The sequence below is a fragment of the Pseudorca crassidens genome, chromosome 4 (assembly GCF_039906515.1).
Source record: "Pseudorca crassidens isolate mPseCra1 chromosome 4, mPseCra1.hap1, whole genome shotgun sequence".
In the NCBI taxonomy this organism is placed as follows: Eukaryota; Metazoa; Chordata; class Mammalia; order Artiodactyla; family Delphinidae; genus Pseudorca; species Pseudorca crassidens.
In genome coordinates this window covers 14,129,218-14,152,977 of record NC_090299.1, presented here as the reverse complement: position 1 = coordinate 14,152,977, position 23,760 = coordinate 14,129,218, and the positions used below count along the sequence as shown (strand labels likewise).

The 23,760-nt window shown below is 34.8% G+C and overlaps 1 protein-coding gene across 6 annotated transcripts in view; it reads right to left on the bottom strand.

Annotated features, from left to right (window-relative positions):
- Nucleotides 1-23,760, bottom strand: part of MFSD8 (major facilitator superfamily domain containing 8) — a 40,654-nt gene that overhangs the window by 7,307 nt on the left and 9,587 nt on the right. Inside the window, exons 2-9 of one of the 6 annotated variants that reach the window (XM_067735104.1) lie at nt 20,296-20,337; nt 19,429-19,472; nt 13,908-14,148; nt 12,972-13,085; nt 10,734-10,805; nt 10,513-10,657; nt 9,738-9,793; nt 6,139-6,247 (exon numbers count right to left, since the gene is read on the bottom strand). In XM_067735104.1, coding sequence (XP_067591205.1) covers nt 6,139-6,247; nt 9,738-9,793; nt 10,513-10,657; nt 10,734-10,805; nt 12,972-13,085; nt 13,908-14,148; nt 19,429-19,455 — 764 coding nt within the window. In that variant the 5' untranslated portion in view covers nt 19,456-19,472; nt 20,296-20,337. The remainder of the gene's footprint in view (nt 1-6,138; nt 6,248-9,737; nt 9,794-10,512; nt 10,658-10,733; nt 10,806-12,971; nt 13,086-13,907; nt 14,149-19,428; nt 19,473-20,295; nt 20,338-23,760) is intronic. The other 5 variants (XM_067735102.1, XM_067735103.1, XM_067735106.1 and 2 more) reach the window with 5 other exon arrangements.

The window sequence follows — 23,760 nt, the reverse complement described above, 5'->3', positions numbered from 1 at the left end:
AAATGGGAAATAAATATACAAGAGAATAAATAAATATAAAGAGAATAAATTATATCCTTTAAATTGAAAAAAGAAGTTAAAATAGTAAGTTTATGTTATGTATATATTTTATTATACATAATAAAATAAATACCCCCAAAATCAGACGAGCTAAAAATTCCATGTATCTCAATAATTTAAACAAAAAAAAAAATCAAGTATATCTGGCATAAAATGTACTGGCATAAAAATGTTACAATATATCAAAAAGTGAAAAAAACAAGTTGTCAAATGATAATATCACATATTCTTGTTGGTTTAAAGAGACACACACACACACACACACCCCCCTTAATACTTACAGTTGTATAGAAAAAAATGTTTCAAAACAACACACACTGACATATCAGCAGTGGTTACCTCCAGGGAAAGAAGTGGATGTGGAAATACAGTTGTAGTGTTTGGAATATTTACAAGAATATACTATTTTAATAATGGAAAGGTATTTTAAAAATTAAAAAGCCCTATGACAAGGGATGTCCCTGGTGGTCCAGTGGGTAGAACTCTGCATACCCAACGCAGGGGGCCCGGGTTCAATCCCTGGTTAGGGAACTAGATCCCGCATGCATGCTGCAACTTTTAAGAGTTCGCATGCTGCAACTAAGAGTGCACATGTCGCAACTAAGAAGTCCGCATGCTGCATCTAAAAAGATCCCACATGCTGCAACTAAGATCCAGTACGACCAAAATAAATAAATAAATAAATAAATAAATAAATATTTTTAAAAATAAATAAATATATTTTTTTAAAAGCCATATGGTAACTAACAGTCAACAAAGCCTACATGAGGCAGAGATTTTGTAATATACTAGCTTTCTTCAGGATCAGAGCTTAAACAGAGTTAAAATTTCTAGACTGAACCCAACATATATAAGTAGGGTGCTGCAGGACAGAAGGGAGTGGCAGGATATATTTAAAGTGATGAAAGGGAAAAACTTACAACCAAGATTACTCTACCCAGCAAGGATCTCATTCACATTCAACAGAGAAATCAAAAGCTTTACAGACAAGCAAAAGCTAAGAGAATTCAACACCACCAAACCAGCTCTACAACAAATTCTAAAGAAACTTCTCTAGGAGGGAAACACAAGAGGAGAAAAAGACCCACAAAAACAAACCCAAAACAATTAAGAAAATGGTAATAGGAGCATACATATCGATAATTACCTTGAATGTAAATGGATTAAATGCTCCAACCAAAAGACAAAGACTGGCTGAATGGATACAAAAACAAGACCCATATATAAGCTGTCTACAAGAGGCCCACTTCAGGGATTTTCCTGGTGGCACAATGGTTAAGAATCTGCCTGCCAACACAGGGGACAGAGGTTCGATACCTTGTCTGGGAAGATCCCACATATTGCTAAGCAACTAAGCCCGTGACCCACAACTACTGAGCCTGCACTCTAAAGCCCGCAAGCCACAACTACTGAGCCCGCATGCCACAACTACTGAGGCCCGTGTGCCTAGAGCCCGTGCTCCACAACAAGAGAAGCCACTGCAATGAGAAGCCCACACACCACAATGAAGAATAGCCCTCGCTCGCCACAACTAGAGAAAGCCCACGCGCAGCAACAAAGACCCAACACAGCCAAAAATAAATTAATTAATTAAAATAATAAAAAAAGAAGAGACCCACTTCAGACCTAGGGACACATACAGACTGAAAGTGAGGAGATAGAAAAAGATGTGCCATGCAAATGGAAATCAAAAGAAAGCTGGAGCAGCAATACTCATATCAGATAAAATAGACTTTAAAATAAAGACTGTTAAAAGAGATAAGGAAGGACACTACATAATGATCAATGGATCAATCCAAGAAGAGGATATAACAATTAAAAATATTTATGCACCCAGCATAGGAGCACCTCAATACATAAGGCAAATGCTAACAGCCATAAAAGGGGAAATCGACAGTAACACAATAATAGTGGGGGACTTTAACACCCCACTTACACCAATAGACAGATCATCCAGACAGAAAATAAATAAGGAAATACAAGCTTTAAATGACCAACAGACCAGATAGATTTAATTGATATTTATAGGACAGTCCACCCGAAAGCGGCAGAATACACTTTCTTCTCAAGTGCACATGGAACATTCTCCAGGATAGATCACATCTTGGATCACAAATCAAGCCTCGGAAAATTTAAGAAAACTGAAATCATATCAAGCATCTTTTCCAACCACAACACTATGTGATTAGAAATCAATTACAGGAAAAAAACACAAACACATGGAGGGTAAACAATACACTACTAAATGACCAAGAGATCACTGAAGAAATCAAAGAGGAAATTTTAAAAAATACATAGAAACAAATGACAATGAAAACATGACAACCCAAAACTCATGGGATGCAGCAAATGCAGTTCTAAGAGGGAAGTTTATAGTAATTCAATCTCAACTCAGGGAACAAGAAAAATCTCAAATACACAATCTAAACTTACACCTAAAGCAACTAGAGAAAGAAGAACAAAAAACACCAAAGTTAGTAGAAAGAAAGAAATCATAAAGATCAGAATAGAAATAAATGAAATAGAAATGAAGAAAACAATAGCAAAGATCAATAAAACTAAAAGTTGGTTCTTTGAGAACAGAAACAAAATTGATAAACCTTTAGCCGGACTCAGCAAGAAAAAAGGGAGAGTATTCAAATCAGTAACATTAGAAATGAAAAAGGAGAAATTACAACTGACACCGCAGAAATACAATGGCTCAGAAGAGACTACTTCAAGCAACTATATGCCAATAAAATGGACAACCTGGAAGAAATGGACAAATTCATAGAAAGGTACAACATTCCAAGACTGATTCAAGAAGAATTAAAAAATATAAACAGATGAATCACAAGTAATGAAATTCAAACTGTAATTATAAAGCTTGCAGCAAATAAAAGTCCAGAACCAGATGGCTTCACAGGCAAATTCTATCAAACATTTAGAGAAGAGCTAACACCTATCCTTCTCAAACTCTTCCAAAAAATTGCAGAGGAAGGAACACTCCCAAACTCGTTCTACAAGGCCACAATCACCCTGATACTGAAACCAGACAAAGATAACACCAAAAAAGGAAATTACAGACCAATATCACTGATGAACATAGATGCAAAAATCCTAAACAAAATTCTAGCAAACAGAAACCAACAACACATTAAAAGGATCACACACCATGATCAAGTGGGATTTATCCCAGGGATGCAAGGATTCTTCAATATATGAAATCAATCAATGTGATACACCATATTAACAAATTAAAGAATAAAAACCATATGATCATATCTCAATAGATGCAGAAAAAGCTTTTGATGAAATTCAACACCCATTTATGATAAAAACTCTCCAGAAAGTGGGCATAGAGGGAACCTACCTCAACATAATAAAGCCCATATACGACAGAACAACAGCAAACATCATTCTCAATGGTGAAAAACAAAGCATTTCCTCTAAGATCAGGAACAAGACAAGGATGTCCACTCTCACCACTAATATTCATCATAGTTTTGGAAGTCCTAGCCACGGCAATCAGAGAACAAAAAGAAATAAAAGCAATACAAATTGGAAAAGAAGTAAAACTGTCACCGTTCGCAGATGGCATGATACTATACATAGGTAATCCTAAAGATTCCACCAGAAAACTACTAGAGCTAATCAATGAATTTTGTAAAGTTGCAGGATAAAAATTAAACCAGAGAAATCTCTTACATTCCTATACACTAAGAACGAAAAATCAGAAAGAGAAATTAAGGAAACAATCTCATTTACCATTGCAACAAAAAAGAATAAGATACCGAGGAATCAACCTACCTAAGGAGGCAAAAGACCTGTACTCAGAAAACTATAAAACACTGATGAAAGAAATCAAAGATGACACAACAGATGGAGAGATATACCATGTTCTTGGATGTGAAGAATCAACCCTGTAAAAATGACTATACTACCCAAAGCAATCTACAGATTCAACACATTCCCTATCAAATTACCAATGGCATTTTTCACAGAATTAGAACAAAAAATTTTACAATTTATATGGAAACATAAAAGACCCCGAATAGCCAAAGCAATCTTGAGAAAGAAAAATGGAGCTGGAGGAATCAGGCTCCCTGACTTCAGACTATACTACAAAGCTACAGTAATCAAGACAGTATGGTACTGGCACAAAAACAGAAAAATAGATCAATGGAACAGGATAGAAAGTCCAGAGATAAACCCACACACCTATGGTCACCTAATCTATGACAAATGAGGCAAGAATATACAAGGGTGAAAAGACAGTCTCTTCAATAAGTTGTGCTGGGTAAACGGGATCTCTACAAGTAAAAGAACAAAATTAGAACATTCTCTGACACTATATACAAAAATAAACTCAAAATGGATTAAAAACCTAAATATAAGACGAGACACTATAAAATTCTTAGAGGAAAACATAGAACACTCTCTGACATAAATCACAGCAATATCTTTTTGGATCCACCTCCTAGGGTAATGAAAATAAAAACAAAAATAAACAAGTGAGACCTAATTAAATTTAAAAGGTTTTGCACAGCAAAGGAAACCATAAACAAAATGAAAAGACAACCCACGGAATGGGAGAAAATATTTGCAAACAAAGTGACGACCAACAAGGGATTAGTCTCCAAAATATACAAACAGCTCATGCAGCTCAATATCAAAAAAAAAAAAACCAATCAAAAAATGGGAAGAATATCTAAATAGACATTTCTCCAAAGAAGACATACAGATGGCCAAGAGGCACTTGAAAAGATGCTCAACATTACTAATCATTAGAGAAATGCATATCAAAACTACAATGAGGTATCACCTCACACTGGTCAGAATGGCCATCATCAAAAAATCTACAAACAATAAATGCTGGAGAGGGTGTGGAGAAAAGGGAACCCTCTTGCACTGTTGGTGGGAATGTAAATTGATACAGCCACTATGGAGAACAGTATGGACGTTCATTAAAAAACTAAAAATAGAGCTACCATATGACACTGCAGTCCCACTCCTGGGCATATATCTGGAGAAAACCATAATTCAAAGAGACACATGTACCCCAGTGTTCACTGCAGCACTATTTACAATAGCCAGGACATGGAAACAACCTAAATGTCCATCAACACATGAAAGGATAAAGAAGATGTGGTACATATATACAATGGAATATTACTCAGCCATAAAAAATTGGGTCATTTGTACAGATGTGGTTGGACCCAGAGTATGTCATACAGAGTAAAGTAAGTCAGAAACGTAAAAACAAATATAGCATATTAACGCATATATGTGGAATCTAGAAAAATGGTACAGATGAACGTATCTTCAGGGCAGGAATTGAGACGCAGATGTAGAGAACGGATATGTGGACACGGTGGGGAAGGGGAGGGTGGGATGAATTGGGAGATTAGGATTGACATATATATGCTACCATGTGTAAAACAGACAGCTAGTGGAACCTGCTGTATATAGCACAGGGAGCTCAGCTCAATGCTCTGTGATGATCTAGGTGGGTGGGATCATGGGGGAAGTGGGAGGGACGCCCCAAAGGGAGGGGATGTATGCATACATACAGCTGATTCACTTCGTTGTACAGCAAAAACTAACACAATACTGTAAAGCAACTATACTCCAACTAAAAAACAAAAAAAGCCATATGATAACTAATGGTCAACAAAGCCTACACAAGGCAGAGATTCTGCAATATACTAAGTTTTTTCAGGATCAGGGCTTAAACAGAGTTAAAATTTCTAGACTGAACCCAACATACATATGTAGGGAGCTATATAGCTTAAAGTAAATTAAATTAATACACAAAGTTTTATAAGCATATTTATTATAAAACTCAGAAGAAAGGGAGAAAGACTAGTGAAACAGACTCCCTTATAAGGAAGGAAGATAAGGCAGTAAGATTACAGGCAGAGAATTAACTACATTCAAGTTAAAGGCAAAAACTTTATATATGCTTTTTACATCATGATAAGAAAAATATGCCTTACATAAGGATTTTGAGAACATCTATATTCCTGATTAACATTGCATTAAGAAATACAGGTTATTTACACAATCAGATTTAGATGAAAACAGAAAATAACTTACGTTTCAAAAAGGGCAAAGATAAACAGAATCACAAAAAACAGAACATTGGTGGCCACAACAGCAACTTGATCAATATTTCCTTGGGGGACCTGAACTTCATCTGTACTTGCTGTAGTAAACAGAAGAAAAATTATATTACCTACACAACTAATTTTTCTTATGACACTAAAACAGTGTAAAATTATACGTAGCAAATTCAATGACTAAACATTTAAAATCATTTTTTTAGGCTTTCAAAGCAATTTAAAAATTAACAATTTACATAACAGAAATAACTTTTAAATGGCATTTAAAATTAAAGTGAATTTTCTTCCCAGGACATACACTTCAATTTTGTTACCTAAAGGAAATACTCAGATTTTCTATTCGGTGTCTCTCAATCAAAAACAGAAATGTATGTCCATAGAATTCTATAAAATGATCTCATGCTAAATACTAAATTTGCTTTAAATTTCAGTTGCAGATTTTTTTCTACCTTACCTAAATTTTAAAGTTACACGGATTTCATGAAGACCTCAAATAGTTTATTAAATAAGTTCTCAGTTCTATGATTCACCTCAATGGATATATATTTTGAATTTCAACAGTACGTAGAATTACTATTAGTAAATATCCTTATTTTTTAACCACAATTTTTTTTAAGTTCTTACGTTATCATTTATATGTTTTGCAAAGAACTACCAAGATTTGATGGTGGTTTTATAAATTAGGAAGGCAAATGAGTTAAGATGTTCACTTATCTTGAACTATATAGTTAAGTAACACACTCAATATAAGCTATATCTGATGTAATTGAGAAATGTGAAGCCATATATATTGATACATGTATGTATACACAACCATCATGCTACTTTATAATTTACCCACTTATTCAGAGTAAACCAGGTAAGTAATACAAGAATGTATTTATGTTATCTTTAAGTGTATGTGTGGCAGAAGTGGGGGCAGGGGGTGATTTTCCTAAGACACATAAATTTCTATAATTTTTTCATAATAGTGCCTGACTTTATATCTCAGGATTCCTGAGGAGGAGTTCTTCCTCCAATAATAAGTGAGATTTGAAAATAGTCTGCTATACTTGGGGGCAACTAAGCACCTTGGACACTTGACATAGGGTTATGACCTCCCTTTCACACAAAGAAAAGCAGTCACACCTTTGTCCAGTTCCTTTTCTGGGGTAGACTCTGGTCCCTGTGGGCCTCAAATTATTTTGGATAGACCTCCCTGATTCTCAATCACCATCTAGAAGCCAGTCTTTACTCCTTTGAATCAAATATCAACATTGCCCCAAGTTAGACTGGAGTTTACTTTTCTGCAGCCTCCAACCAGTGCTAGCTTTAGTGGGGAGACTCAGAAATGCTGCATCCTAAACTGTGGGAACTGACTAGGTATCCTAATTATAAGAATTTTAAGAAAACACTGCATATTGATTAAAAAACTGTAATTGGAAATTAAATCCTATCCCATGATAACATCTTTAATAATAGGAACAACTTGATGTTTTATCTAAACATTTATTGAAATTTAAAAACGATCTTTGTTTTATAAAAATTATTTTGAAGGACCTAGAAATCTTATGAAAGAAAATAGATCTCTCCTTTTTAAACTCCGATTTGTGCTTTAGAGCTGTGTTGTCCAATAGAACTCTGACGTGATGGAAATGTTCTTTCTCTCTACTGTCCAGTACAGCTGGCTGTTAGTCACATATACCCATTAACTAAGCACTTGACATGTAGCTAGTGTGGGAGTTCCCTGGAGGTCCGGTGGCTAGGACTCGGCGCTTTCACTGATGTGGCCCGGGTTCAATCCCTGGTTAGGGAACTAAGATCCTGCAAGCCATGCCACAGAGCCAAAAAAAAAAAAAAAAAAAAAAATGTAGCTAGTGAGATAGTGAGAATGAGGAATTCCTTAAATGTAATTAAGTTTAAACAGCCAAATATGACTAGTGGCTACCACATTTGACAATGTACCTGTATGTCTTTGCTACTCAAAGTGTGGTTCATAGACCAGCAGCATCAGTTCCCATAGGAGCTTGTTATAAATGTAGATTCTTCCTCTCCAGGCCTACTGAAACAGACTCTGCATTTTAACAAGGTTCCCAGGTGTTTTCTAAGCATATTAAAGTCAATAAAGCAAGGATCTATATGGTTATCCCCTTCAACTTATGAAAGATTTCTTGTGTATCTTCCCTTTCTCAGCCCCTCAACCTCAACCTCTTTAACTTGCTCATTCTCTTTACCTTTAAAGAGGTAGAGAGATAGGTCCTTTAAGTTAGCATCCTATCTTACACCTTTTCAAAACAGTAGCTTAAACCCACTGCCGGCACTTCCTCACCACTCATTGTTTCTTTTTTTCTTTCTTTTTATTTTGAAAACTTTCAAACACATCCTTATCCATCTATGTCCTCGATTCAACAATATTTTGCCACACTTGATTCATCTACCCCTTCCTTTCCTCCTTTCTCTCACTCTCTCTTTGTTGCTGTAGTGTTTTTCACTAGATGATTCCCAAATTTCTATCTCTAGCTTTGATCTCTACTGCCAGAATTACAGATGCCTCTGGAATTTTTTAGTTGTTCTAGGGTTATATATATATATATATTTGGTTTGAACCAAATTGAAATCACCTTATCTTTTCAGTCAGTGTCCCTTCTTAAATTCTCCTTCTCTCATTCTTTCAATTATCTAGAATCAAAACCCAGCAGACATCTTCAACAACCCCCTCCATTCCTTAATATTCCCTATCCAACCTGTCAGAATCTTTTTTTTTTTCTTCAAAAGCTCATATCTCATCCCTTCTCCATTCTCAGTTACTGCTGTAGTTCAGGCCTTTACATATCTGGATTAGCCTCACTTGCAATCTATCGTCATACTTCTCCTTTGTTCAAAATTTGCTATAGCTCCTCACCACTCTGCTCTCCACCCGACTACTTTTAACTTTATCTTCCACCAGTTTTGTTGTAAAAATTAAATAAAATGTCTATCAAAGAACTTGGTAAAATTAACAGGGTCTTTTCCAAAACTTTATAAACTCCTTGAGGACAAGGACTAAATTGCATTCTTTTGCATGGGGGGACAATCCTCAAGGAGGACATAACTAGGAGTACTTAAATAATGGTTTATTTAGTAAAATATACCTACTTATCAGACTGGGTACCTATTTATAAGTCAGAGAAAGATATGAAGGATGAAAATGGGTATTTGTAGAGTATACCAAAAGAATAAAAATACAAAAGAGAAACCATACTTATTCCCATGATTAAGTGAATAAAGAAATACTTGAAACAGAAAGATACATTTGGTAGCAATAATACTGAAATCATTCCAAAGATCTCAAGGATTTTAGGATATTGGCTTTTTGAAAACAAGATGAAGTGATTTTTAGCAATGGTCTTAACCTTACCAATTGTGCACACCAAGTCACTGACATAGGCATGCCTTTAAAAAAAATCAACTTAGCTAACTTTCAACTTTGAAGATCTTCCCCAATTACCCATTGTACTGTCCTCAGAGACAAAATTCAAGTGAATATCAAAGAGACAGAATCATTAGGAACACTTTGTAATATTATAGTAATTTAGTCAAACAGGTCAATAGTACCTTCTTCAAAATTAATATTTTTACACTGTCGTCCTGAGTCATCCACACGATGTTCTCTTAAAAGAAAAACATAAATATTGTATCCATGAAAGGCTTAGTATAATAGATAATAATTTAAATTTATTACTAGCTTTCTATTTTTTCACATTCTGGTATAGTTTCTTTTACTGTCTTCTGAGTAATGAAATTATTATGATATATAACCGATAAAATTTTTAAAATACAAGTTACAATTATTATTATATTATCATATAAAATGAAAAAACCCTCAATTCATCCAAAAGCACACATGAGCTGCCTTAATCAGTATTTGAAGTTTTCCAATGATTTTTAACATGAGTTATAAACATTTTGGACTCTTGGATAAAACACTCCAAAGAAATATAAAGTAACAAAACTTCTGCAGTTTTATAAAATTTTTTCTAATATATAAAAGATAAGAGATACACATTATGAGTAACTTTTGTATCTAAGGTTGAACCTAATCATTAATCTACTTAAAATGTTGCTTTCATGCCATTTCCCCTACTTAGAATCTATCATTAGTAGACCAAGACCAAACCTTGAATCTTTAAAGACCTTATAATCTGTTCTTATTCATCATCTATTATTTTAGTTATCAGTACCACATGCGTTAGCTGATAAGAAAATATGAACACAACTAAACATCAAAAACCAAATAAAGACATCATAGAAATAATAATTCTCCAACAATGATAATGCTTATTTAATTTCACAATCTACAAGAGTAGTTTTATCATTTCTATCTAATTACCTTAATACAGTAAGAATCAGAATAATATTTAAAATTCCCAGGAAGGCGCCAAGTAAAACTGGTGCTGTGTACATGTTTATCTGCAGCTTAATGGTATCCCATGTCACGCCCTTTTCTCCAATGAGTGCGAAACAAGTCTGAAAAACTTATTAAAATAAAATGTATACAGATTAATTATTATATGGGAGGCACAGGCTAAAATAAATGTGAGAAATATTTACCATAGAATTGGAAGTAATATATGGAATCATCCATCTGCATCAGACATCTCAGCAGGGGCAAGAAAATTGGTTCTTGGTGGGGAGAGGCAAAACATTTACTCTTTTTCTGTATAAAGCACAGATATGCATACAGTACATAAAACACATACAATATAGGTCTGTGGTATTAAAATTTCATGGGATGGAGTGATTAGGAAAGAAATGTCTAAAAAGCCTCCTTAGGGAGACAATAACATAAAAAATGGGTGAGAAGCACTGATGTACAGGCATTCACAAGGGATTATACCTAACATAACTTGTCAGTATTTTCTTTTTTTAAAATACATCTCTGTATGAAATTTAAGTTATACAATTTCTTCCATAAGTAAATTATTAAAGTTTAATCAATTTCATTATAAGAAACTGTCACTTTTTTTTTTTTTTTTGCGGTACGCGGGCCTCTTACTGTTGTGGCCTCTCCCGTTGCGGAGCACAGGCTCCAGACACGCAGGCTCAGCAGCCATGGCTCACGGGCCCAGCCGCTCCGCGGCATGTGGGATCTTCCCAGACCGGGGCACGAACCCGTGTCCCCTGCATTGGCAGGCGGACTCTCAACCACTGCGCCACCAGGGAAGCCCAAAACTGTCACATTTTAACTCAATATTTTAAAATATTACTGTGTATATGGTACTTAAATTATATATATTTAATACCACTTTCAATTTGGATCTGTGGCAAAAATCAGATTGGGTAAGTATTGGTTTGCTCTCCTGATTTAGATTCTATATCTCGTTCTGCCAGGACTTTACATGTAACCTTAGAGTGAGGATTAAGTAAAATACTGCACCTAAAGCACTTAGAACGGCATCTAGCATATGGTTAGCACTCAATGTTTGTGCTTATTGATGTGGTTATTATTGGAAAAGTCATCTAATCTTTTCAGGCCTACATTTACTCATCTTTAATATAAAATGTTTTAGTGATAATCTTTTTTTAAAAACTTTATTTACTTATTTACTTATTTTTGGTTGCGTTGGGTCTTCATTGCTGCCAGCGGGCTTTCTCTAATTGAGGCGAGTGTGGGCTTCTCATTGCGGTGGCTTCTCTTGTTGAGGAGCACGGGCTCCAGGGGCGCAGGCTTCAGTAGTTGTAGCACACGGGCTTAGTTGCTCTGCAGCATGTGGGATCTTCCCAGACCAGGGCTCAAACCCGTGTCCCCTGCATTGGCAGGCAGATTCTTAACCACTGCACCACCAGGGAAGCCCCGTGAATAATCTTTAAAATAGATGGCCAAAATATTTACTGAGAACCTAAGCCTATACCAGGTACTGTGCTAGAAACTGAGGGTAGAGTGGTAAGCTTAACAAGACCCAGACTATGCCCTCATGCATATAGTAAGGCAATAGGTTCAATTGTTCTAGATTTCTGCTTATATTTTATTCCAGAACACTGAACTAAAATACCAGATTCTGGTGAATGATGAATTAGGCTTTCTTCTGTTGAAGCAAAGTAATGGAAACTGGAGGTTGGGGTGTTAATGATGAAGTATACTGAGCTGGATTCAAATTGATTCTATTTATAACTGCAATATTAAAAGCATGGGCCAATTATATGGCTTTTCAAAGTTATGCTAGGCATAAAAAATTAATTTCTCTACTCATTTAGCAGAAAATTAATTGGCCTTAGGGAAATATTAAATCTCATTAATATATTTTTATATTCATTAAACTATGAAAGCTTGGAAAGAAGAAGAGACTAGTAAATCTTTTTTAAACTCTTTCATTTTCTTCAACCTTAGAAAAGTCTTAAAGGTATGGGCAAAAAGGGGAAAAAAACTCCTATAACTTTCCTCAAATCCTTCAATTAAAAGAATTTTGTTTCTCATAAACAGGAAAAAAAAAAGCAAACTCTTGCTGAGATGTCAAGCTAAATGATTATCTGACAGAATGTATACTTTGGAATCAGACAGTGAGGTTTGAATCTCATATTTCCCATTTAATATCAGGGTGACCCTGGATAAGTTACTTAGATTCTCTATGCCTTGGTGTCCTAATCTGTACAGTGGGACTAATAACATTTAATTTAGGGAACATGAGTTAACACATATAAAGAGCCTAGCCTCACTGCTAGATCAAAAAATATCAGTTTCCCTCCCTTTGCCTTCAGCTATGAGGTTTTATACTTGAATTGCATCTAACATTTGAACCTCAAAAGTTTTCCCAATTCAAATCCAAGTAATGATAAGTGAAGAACACCTACCTGGACCTAGAATAAAACCTAATGCTTGACATGCACTTGTGTTTGCCATGGAACTTGTTCTTTCCTGAAGAGAGGTAGCACCAGCAATATATGATCTAATAACAGCTACATTTCCTAAGAAAAGACACAATAATACAAAGTAAAAGAAAATATTCTCCAGTTTATAAAAATTCGACTTCATTTGGCTCTATACAGAAGAAGAAATATTAACCTACAACATAGTTACTGCTTCCTCTTTATGATTATACAAGGCATGTATAGTGAACAAATGTATCAATTAATGGAAAATATTACTTTTAGTATTGTGAAAACACAGTTAAAGATGCGAATGAATGAGTGAAAAAATGGCATACAGGAAACTTAAACTTTTTTCATCATTAAATACCAAGAAAGCATTGAGTGAATGGAGTCCTACTAATTGCTACATTGTTTTAAAAGAAATATGCTACACACTCTGCATGTTTATAAAAATAATCCTAAAAATTTGAGTCAAAAAAATTTGCTGAGCATTTATGTTGAAGAGACTCTGCTAGGGGCTAGAGAATATTTTCAAAAGTCATAGATTGTCTCTAATTACACTAACTTTACTAGCTAGTTGGTGATAAGGGATGAAAACAGTGCAAAACAGTATATAAGCAAATGCCAGAGACATGTTGGAGAAGCAGTAGTGTAGCCTAAGAAAGCTTCATGGAAGAGGTGGAACTTGAACTGAATCTTGAAGGATGAAGAATCATGGGAACAGAAGAGAGAAACTATAGGTAATGGGAACATCATGAGCAAAGGCAAAATGATAGGAAAGATATTTGCAATGAGACATCTGTATGTTGAATGTCGTATAGGAGATTGAGAAGAGGTGACCCTAGATGAGAGAAGGCCATAAATGTCAGGATGAATGTGAGTCCAACACAACCAAAAATATACATGCATGCATATTACCTGCTCCAAATCCCACCAATCCACGAGCAACCAACATGTAGTATTTATTATGAGAAGCTGGAACCTGGACATATGCATAGAGGCAGTTGGCTGCCACCGAAATGAAAATGGAAACAGTAAGAGGCTCTTTTCTTGGTCGATAGTTAGACCACAAACCAAATATAGGTGAAGCTACCATTTGGCCAAGGCTAAAAGAAGCAATAACCCAGCCCAAAAAACTTGCATCGGCAGTCTGATCAATCTGCAGAAAAAAGTACAATGCTTTAAGAATTGTTATCCGAGAAAAGTAAAGTTAAAAATCCAAATACATTTTTTCTGACCATGTAACATTTCTTATTAAAAAAATAAAAACAATAATTCTAACACATAAGTTTTATAACACCATTACTTACAGTAAGGAATTCAAACTTCTGACATTACAATTAAATGTGTTAACAATTCACTATACACAAGGAAAAATGTTTAGGAAACTTCATCTTTTAGAACAATTATAGAAATTCTGTCATAAAAATCTTGTTAAAAAAATCACATTATATACCTAACAATAACATCATAAAAATAATATGCCATTCTTTAATTCTTGTAAAGTAAATACAATTATTTACCTTATGCTACTCTATAAACTAAACAACCATTAGCACTGTGAATCTATTTTTTTTAACTGGGCACAATAATCAAATGCTTAAAGACAATAATAAAATTTCTCTCATTAAACCTACTACTAATTCTTCCTTTCAGCATAGACAATCCAGGATTCTACCAAAGAGGATTTATATATCATTAATACTGAGGTTAAAACCAAATGATTACAACTCAGAAAATACTTTCAGAAAACAGAAAATTTTAGCTTACAAAAGGGACTATGGAATAAATCAACAGATGGGGTTTTTAAAAATATGGTAGGTTATATAATAATTTGGAAAAATAAGAGCCATTAAATTTTAGGACATAAGTTTAAACATATATAGGTTAAGTGGTAGAACAACTTAATAAGGAAAACCATGGCCTTTTCTCTTCCAAAGATATTTTTAAAAAGCTTAAAATGAAGTTATTTAGGTACATTTCTGTTTGTGTGACATGAGAAATAAGAGTGAATTAAGTATAATGACTTCATGTCATATAAATTTAAAAATTAATTTTCAAAAAAGCAATGAAAACAATTTTAATATTAAATATCTAGTGGTTTGAAAGCAAAAGGATAAAAGTGTCTTCTCAGGATATCAACTGATCATAATAGTCAAGTGTCCATTTCATGGACAGAAGTGAGCTGACTCTTGAAGATGGCTCTAACAATTTTAACAACATTTGCTATTTTTATTGGATACTATTCTTTACAATGACTGGAAAACTGGAATCTGCTAGAATTCTGCTAGAATTGTAACAGGAAAGTAAAATGGTTTGGAAGATACAGGTTCTATACTACAACAGAAGGTATCAGTTCAGTAATTGAACTGTTATCTGTGCTCCTGTGTGTTTCTCTCTCTCTTATAGTAATAACAGCATGTTGTTTCCAATCCTCTGGCCATCTCTTACTCCGTGGCCCAGACTGCCCCTTCTGGTGACCAGTTTCTGTAGGCCTTCCAAACTCAGCTCAGATATAACTGCTTTTGGGAAATCTTCCAGGATCTCTTTAGTCTGGATCAGCAACATCTCCCTAACCCCCATGTCTGTCTGTCTGTGTCAGTCTGTGTGTATGTCCCTCTCTCCCCCAGCCCCCACTCCTTCTGTCTCTCTCTGCCTCTCTGCCTCTCTCCCTCTCCCTCTAGCTCCCTCTCCCCTGTGAACACGCACACACACTCACACATCAAGCTCTTAAGACTTTTACCCACTCATATTGTATGGTAATTATCTGTAAACTTGCTTGGTTTTGCACACTTCAGTGAAAGTTAGATGCATCTCTTCTCTTAAAAAAAAGCCCACAGTGCGTAGTACTGAATTTCAAAACATTCTTCTCTAAACATGTTAATAATATTGACAAAGTCAAAGTTCTAGAACTCGTAATGCTTCACTACGGGAGCTGAGATGTGTTCCAAGCCTCCTCAACTATTTACTTACAGATTATTGCTTATTCATCCAATTAACAGTCACTAAGGCCTTCTCTGTGACAAAACCTGTGCGAGGCTATATGAATACAAATTGAATAAACACAGTTCTTGCCATCAAGGAGTTTCCAAACCAGGTTCTACTTAACTGATTCTGAAAAATCCTACATTTTTGAGTAGCTGAGGAAAAAAACCAGCATGCTTTAATTCTTTATCTGTCAAATGGGGGTAACTTCACAGAGTTGTTATGAGAATTATTTAAGCCAAGACATGTATAGTGCCTAGGGTCATGTCTGCCTATAGTATGCACTAAATGAATGTTACCTATACATAAAAAATTAATATTTCTTGGTATTTTGTTTTTACTGATATGTCAGTTTTATTATTATATTTTATTGTAACATGCATGAGTAGTCCCACTATGTCCCTGGGCCTACAGATAACCTACCATTCCAATTCAAAATCTGGGTTTAAGAATATGAGTTTTCCTGGAAATCAATCACAACTCTGGGCAACACAGGCTACGGAATCACTGGGCTGATAGCTGTCTATCAGCCAGGGTCAGAAGCACAAGTCAGCGATTCACAGCAGTGCCAAATTCCTTTCGGACAGATAACTTACTGTTTGGGGGTTTTAGAGGGGTGGTTGGGCCTAGCTTTTTATCTTTCTCACAGATGACTTTTAAGCTAAGTAATATTTGGTAACACAGTATCGTAAAAGAGATAGTAGCCTTCAATTAAAAATGAAAATTTTGATAAACAGCAATGACCTACTGTATAGCACAGGGAACTATATTCAGTAGCTTGTAAAAACCTATAATGGAAACGAATCAGAAAAAGAATGTGTGTGTGTGTGTGTGTGTGTGCGCGCATAATTGAATCACTTTGCTATACACCTGAAACATTGTAAATCAACTATACTTCAATAAAATAAATAAACAAATAACATTTTAAAAAAAGAATGAAAAATCTTAAGACAGTAGGTAACATAGCACTGTAGAGTCAGATTTTGGTTTCGGATAGGCTTGATTCTACCATTTTCTAGCTGTGTGATCTTGGGCAAGCTACCTAACTTCTCTAGTCTGAGTTTCTTTATCTGTTAAACAGGAGTGATAATGACCACCTCACAGAGTTGTTATGAAGATTAAAAGATGATTTAGATGAAAGATTTAGTATTGTGCCTGGCACACAATGAGCTATAATATTATTATGAAATAACTTGAGAAAATTAACTCACAAGGTTTTTGGTGAAAATGTTATGCTTGTATTGCCAAAGAACTACTGATATGTTCATGTGCTCTCAATAAATTTACCTTTGAAGAGATTACAAATATCTGGAGAAAGGAGTGTACCTTTTCAAAATTCAACTTATTATGCTGAGTAGACCTAATTTTGTAAATACCTTTCTTTTGAGAATTCTGAGGTTAAACAAACTAGATACAGGGACCATAGAAATCAAGAGTTTTTATACATGGAAATACATATTTTAGCACAGAAGATATTGCTCCAGAATTGTTAAATATTCTGTTCCAATTCTAATAATTCTGCCAGTATGGAAAGAATTTTTAGTGTCATGAGTAATGACTTCATGTAAAATAAATTTTTAATTAGTTTAAATTAATTTTCAAAATGGCAGTGAAAATGTGGCACTAAATCACTAAAAAGTAAAATGTGTATTTTTTTCCTATATTTCTTTTAAAAGATAGCATAAGAAAATAGGATTTTTAAGTTAAAAATTATAAAAACTGGGCTTCCCTGGTGGCGCAGTGGTTGAGAGTCTGCCTGCCGATGCGGGGGACACGAGTTCGTGCCCCGGTCCGGGAAGATCCCACATGCCGCGGAGCAGCTGGGCCCATGAGCCATGGCCACTGAGCCTGTGCGTCCGGAGCCTGTGCTCCGCAACGGGAGAGGCCACAACGGTGAGAGGCCCGCGTACCGCAAAAAAAAAAAAAAGAAAAAAAAATTATAAAAACTAAAAAATCTATAATGAAATATAAGATATCAATAAATTTCTTATATAATAGGTATAATTTTTAAACGCTGTTACAACACTCAATGATAAGTATTAATGATAAAGGGATATGGAAGCACATAGGAAAACCTTCTAATGCAAACTGGGGTGAGGGACAGTAAGAAAAGGCTTTTCAGAGGAGGTGACATTGGATCAAAGCCTTGAAGAATTAATAAAAAATAGTGGAGAAGAAGGGGAGGAAGGGAATGGCAGAGGAAAGGAGAGATGGAGGGAAGGAAAGCACTCCAGAAAAAAAAGGAGGAAAAAGTGTAAAGATCTGAGGACCTTAGGTTCATCCAAGTACATGATATAATAAATTACTGTCTATAGATCTAATATTGGCCAAGGCTCAGGATCTAGGCTGAAACACACACACACACACACACACACACACACACACACACACACACACTCTCTCTCTCTCTCTCTCTCTCTCTTTCTCTCTGTCTCTTTCTCTCTCTCCTCTGGAGAAAACCAAAATATAAGGGGCAAGTTGATAAAGAAAAATACACAAAATAATTTAAGAATAAAGAGTTAAGAGTAATGTCATGGAAGCTAAGAGAGAGTTTCAAGAAGCAAAGAGAGGACAACAATGTCAAACACTACCCAAATGTCACCTAAAGTAAGGACTGAAAAGTATCTACTATTTGGTGAGCGATTAAGTCCTTGGAGACCTCATCAAGAGCAGTTGCAGGGTAGCAGAGGAGTTAATCAGATTGTAGCAGGTTAAGGAGTGAAGAGGAGTTAGGAAGCACAGAGGAACTCCTTCAAGAACCTTAACTGAAATATTATTATAGATTAATTATGTCTCTACCTTAAATACTGATTTTTAATAAATTCATTACTGGAATTTTAAGACAGAACTGACAGTTATATGTCAAATATATTTTTTAAAAAGGTAGAATTGACAGGACTTGATCATCAACTGATGATCAACTGATGTTAGAGTACCCACCAAACTTGCATCTTCTTGTCACTCCCTCCTTCCCATGTAGTAACCACAGCATCAAAACACATGTATTGTCTATTCTTTTCACAATGTCACCTGACAACCCAAATTATTCTATCAGAAAGCATCAAGTTATTCCATAGCAATATCATTTATACATTATAGGAATTCAGACTATGTCTAGCTTAGTTTCCTTTTTATTAGGGAAGGGGTACGGATGGGATGGGAAAGTGGCTAATAAGTAGGTGACCATACATCTACATTTGCCTGCGATTGTCCGGATATAATCCTATTTTCCTGCTAAAGCACTCTTTTCACTTCAAGAGTGCTCTTGAAGTGAAAAGTTTGCACAATCAAGCATACAGTCACCTTACTTATAAGCCTCTTTTGAAGAATTATTATCTCAAGTTATTTTAGTAAAGATTAACTCTGAATACCAAAGAGATTCTCTAGAAAACTCTTAACTACATAAGAGTTATTACTACTACAGCTACATAAGAGATGAATAAAGTGCACAAACCTTTTGGAGATATGGCCATATTGACATTAACACAATAGAAAATCCTGTGAAGAGGCAAATTCTGTTATTTATACTTATAATAATTTCATCACTATAGATACAAATTTTTGAACTATAGCATGGATTTTAATACATCATTATGAATTTACAAATTTATAACCACAAATGTCTAATTTATTAAGCAATGGAGTTTTATTTATCAGAAGGAAAATAAATATTAAAGGCTGGAAAACATATATATAATTATAGTCCCTCACCACAATTAACATAATAAAAGCAGAGGACCTATTTCTCCTCATTCACGTGTCTTTACTGTAAATGAAAATTACTGGAACTTCCCTGGTGGCAGAGTGTTTAAGAATCTGCCTGCCAATGCAGGGGACACGGGTTTGCGTCCTGGTCTGGAAGGATCCCACATGCTGTGGAGCAACTAAGCCCATGCGCCACAACTACTGAGCCTGCGCTCTAGAGCCCACGAGCCACAACTACTGAAACCTGTGCACCTAGAGCCCATGCTCTTCAGCAAGAGAAGCCACCGCAATGAGAAGCCCGCGCACTGCAACAAAGAGTAGCCCCTGCTCACCGCAACTAGAGAAAACCCATGCACAGAAACGAAGAACCAACGCAGCCAAAAATAAATAAATTTATTTTTTTAAAAAAAGAAAAGAAAATTACTAAGAGTTTTGTTAAGTTTTTATAGCAGAAATGAATGGAGGTAAGGCTACTTTGTTATAGAGGAATTGCTAGACTTCTAATCTGTGTTGTTTGGGAGAGATAATTCACTGTAGGGAGGACTAAGAAGAAGGAAAATTATCTTTAAAGGGGGCAGTGGCTATAAAGAACCAGAATTTCTCAAGATGGGCATACCTTAAAAGAAAATTATCTCTGCTAGCTTTTATTGCTTGAGAACTGTAATGATAAACTCCAATGTTATTTGTCGATTTTAAATATTAGGCACATCCAATCACAATTCTATCAAGGCTATTTTTAAAAAAAAACAGCTCTATTAAGATATAATTCACAATGAATTCACCCATTTAAAGTGTACAATTCAATGGTTCTTAGCGTGCCAGATATGTGCAACCATGACTACAGTCAATTTTAGAATATTTTAGTCACCTCAAAAAGAAACCCTGGACCCTTTAGCTATACTCTTCTATCCTCTATCATTTCCCCAACAGCCCTAAGCAACCACTAATCTACTTTCTGTCTCTATAGATTTTCCTATTCTGGACTTTCATATGAATAGAACCACACAATACGTGGTCTTTTGTGTCTGGCTTCTTTCTTTGCATAATGCTTTCAAGGTTCATCTATGTTGTTGCAGTATCAGTACTACATTCCTTTTTAAAAGTCTGTTTTAAAAAATAATTTAATTATTAGTTTCATCTTAGTGTATTTTGAATTAACACATTGACTTGATGAAAAGAATCAACTAATGTTTGAAAATAAGACTACTATCTCACAATCAAGAAACTTGTAAACAGGTAAAATGTTTCACATGCCAATTAAAATCTAAAGTTAAAAAATTTTTTGCTGTTAAATTTGAAATTATTACTTATATTTTAGATAAATGAGTATAAAAATTAGAAATGCTTTAAATAAAAAAACAATCTGTTGCAGAGATTGTTACCTACACAACATTCATTTGCCCCCTTCCTCCTCTCCGATAGAATCCTGGTTGTATTGAGGTATCCATCACTCCTCCACAAAGCCACAGGCTTTAGAGGACACTGTGTCCACTCCAAATTCCAGAGGATAGATCCTGATTAGATCTCACTATCCCAGCTGATGATGGGTTTAGAAATTAACAGGTAACCCAATTCTGACCAGTGAGAAATAAGGGGAGGTCTACTTTGGGACCTCCAAGAAAGGACTCCTTGTCTCTTTGGAGGTTTAAAAAATAAGTCCCTTTCAATCAATAAAAATTACTGTGGAAGGATGTGACACGTGGAACTGCTGCTGCATCCCTCCTATAGCCTAAGAATGAAGGCAATATGCAGAAGAGAGCAAAACCAAAAAACTTATTCAGAAGCAGAGCCAGTGAACTTCACCTGGAGTTGTCCCACTATGGATATCTTATAAGAAAATACAAATTACTGTTCAAGCCAATTTGAATCAACATTTTTTCCTGATATTTGTGGAAAGCATAATAATGGATATACAATCCAAAAAACTGTTGAAAATATCCTTTATTTTGTACTTTTCTTTAGTTTTATCTTTATTTAAAGTCTATTTTTGCTCAATGTTGAATCATAAAGAAGACTGGCAAGAGAGAGAGAACAAGAGGGTGACCTGGGATAAATGGAAAGGATATGGAAAACAACTTAGTCAAATGACCTTCACTAAATCCATCTCAGGAAAGAAACCGTTTGTAAAATTATTGCCTATGGACTTAGAGTCCACGATTGGAAAAAAAATTGATTCCCTAAAACATTCCTTTATAAACTATCACAGTATTGAGAATTCCTATATATTTTCATTCCTTACCATTTTTAACATAATTACAGTTCTTAATATTAAAAATTTTTTTCCTCATAAAGGTTAACTTTTTCAGTAAATATATTTTCAGAAATAATGTTAATAGGTTAAAATAATCAAGCTATACAGATTAATATTCTTGGACTTTACTATTGGTATGTGTCAATATAAAAGTTAAATGAGGTTCACAGGCAACAAAAGTAAAAAGCAAATACATTAAACTACATCAAAATTTAAAACTTCTGTGAATAAAAGGGCACAATCAGCAGAGTGAATAAGAGTCACGGAATGGTTGAAAATATTTGCAAATCATATATCTGATCAGGGATTAATATTCAGAATATATAAAGAACTCCTACAACTCAACAACAAAAAACAACCTTATTTAAAAAATGGGCAAAGGACTTGAACAGACATTTCTTCAAAGAAAATATACAAATGGTCAATATGCATGTGAAAAGATGCCTAACGTGAGTAAGGAGAGTAAGTAAGTGAGTAAGGAGATACAAACCAAAGTCACAATAAGCTACTACCCGATTAGAATGACTAATGTCAAATAAACATAAAATAAGAGTTGGTGAGGATGTGGAAAAATCTGAACCCTGACTGTTAATTAGAATGTAAAATGCAGCAGCAGCTATGGAAAAAAGTATAGCAGTTCCTCAAAAAGTTAAAAATAGAATTATCATATGATATAGCAATTCCACTTCTGGATATATACCCAAAAGAACTGAAAGCAGGATGTTAAAGAGATATTTGCACACCCATGTTCACAGCAGCTATTTGTAAGAAACAAGATATGGAATCAACCCAAATGTTCATCAACCAATAAATGGATAAACAAAATGTGGTATATACTGAAGGGGATCAGAACATTCTACCCCAAAATATGCTGCTTTGGCATATTGATTATTTTGAGCTGAAGGCAACTAACAAAGAGCAGACACAGAAGGGCTTTCTGTCTTCCCCCTTTCTGCCTAAAAACTGGGCATAAATTTCCCCTGAGAAATGTGCTCTTCCAGTACCAGGAAGAAGAAAATATTCTTATCACTGCAGATGGAGCATCAATGCTGAGATGAGTCTGCACAAACAAACCTTACTCAAATAACCCTCATCCTCCATTAGTTTCCCCCATGTATTTCCTAGTCACTTTCCCACAATTTACCATCCCTAGAAAGCTAACCCCTTTTCTTTGTCTAGTCACCTCTCCACAATTAGAGACCCTTGTTAAAATAGTATATAAGTCCCTGAGTCTAACCCTTTCTTTGGGGTTTTCACTTTTCTATGAAGCCCCGTATCTCACATAAAAATATTAACATCAAATAAATTTTTATGCTTTTCTCCTGTTGATCTGCCTTTTGTCAGTTTAATTTGCAGGCCCCAAATTAAAAACCTTTCCTTTACTTTCTTAGCTATAAAATCTAAGAAAGTAAAGAAAAAGTTTTCCCTCTCCTACAATTTATACAACAGACTATTACTCAACCTTAAAAAGGAAGGAAATTCTGACACATGCTACAACATGGATGAACCTTGAGGACATTACGCTAAATGAAATAAATTAATCACAAAATTAAAAATACTGTATGATTTCATTTATATGAACTATCTAGAGTAGCCAGGTTCATAGAAACAGAAAGCAAAATGATGGTTAATGGTGGTTGAGGGAAGGGGAAATGAGTTGTTGTTTAATGGCTATAGAGTTTCAATTTTGCAAGATAAAAAAGTTCTGGAGATTGGTTATACAACCATGTAGGGATATTTAACAACTCTGATCTTAGAAATGGTTAAGATGGTACATTTTATGTTATGTGGTTTTTACCATAATAAAAAAATAATTTTTAATTAAATGAC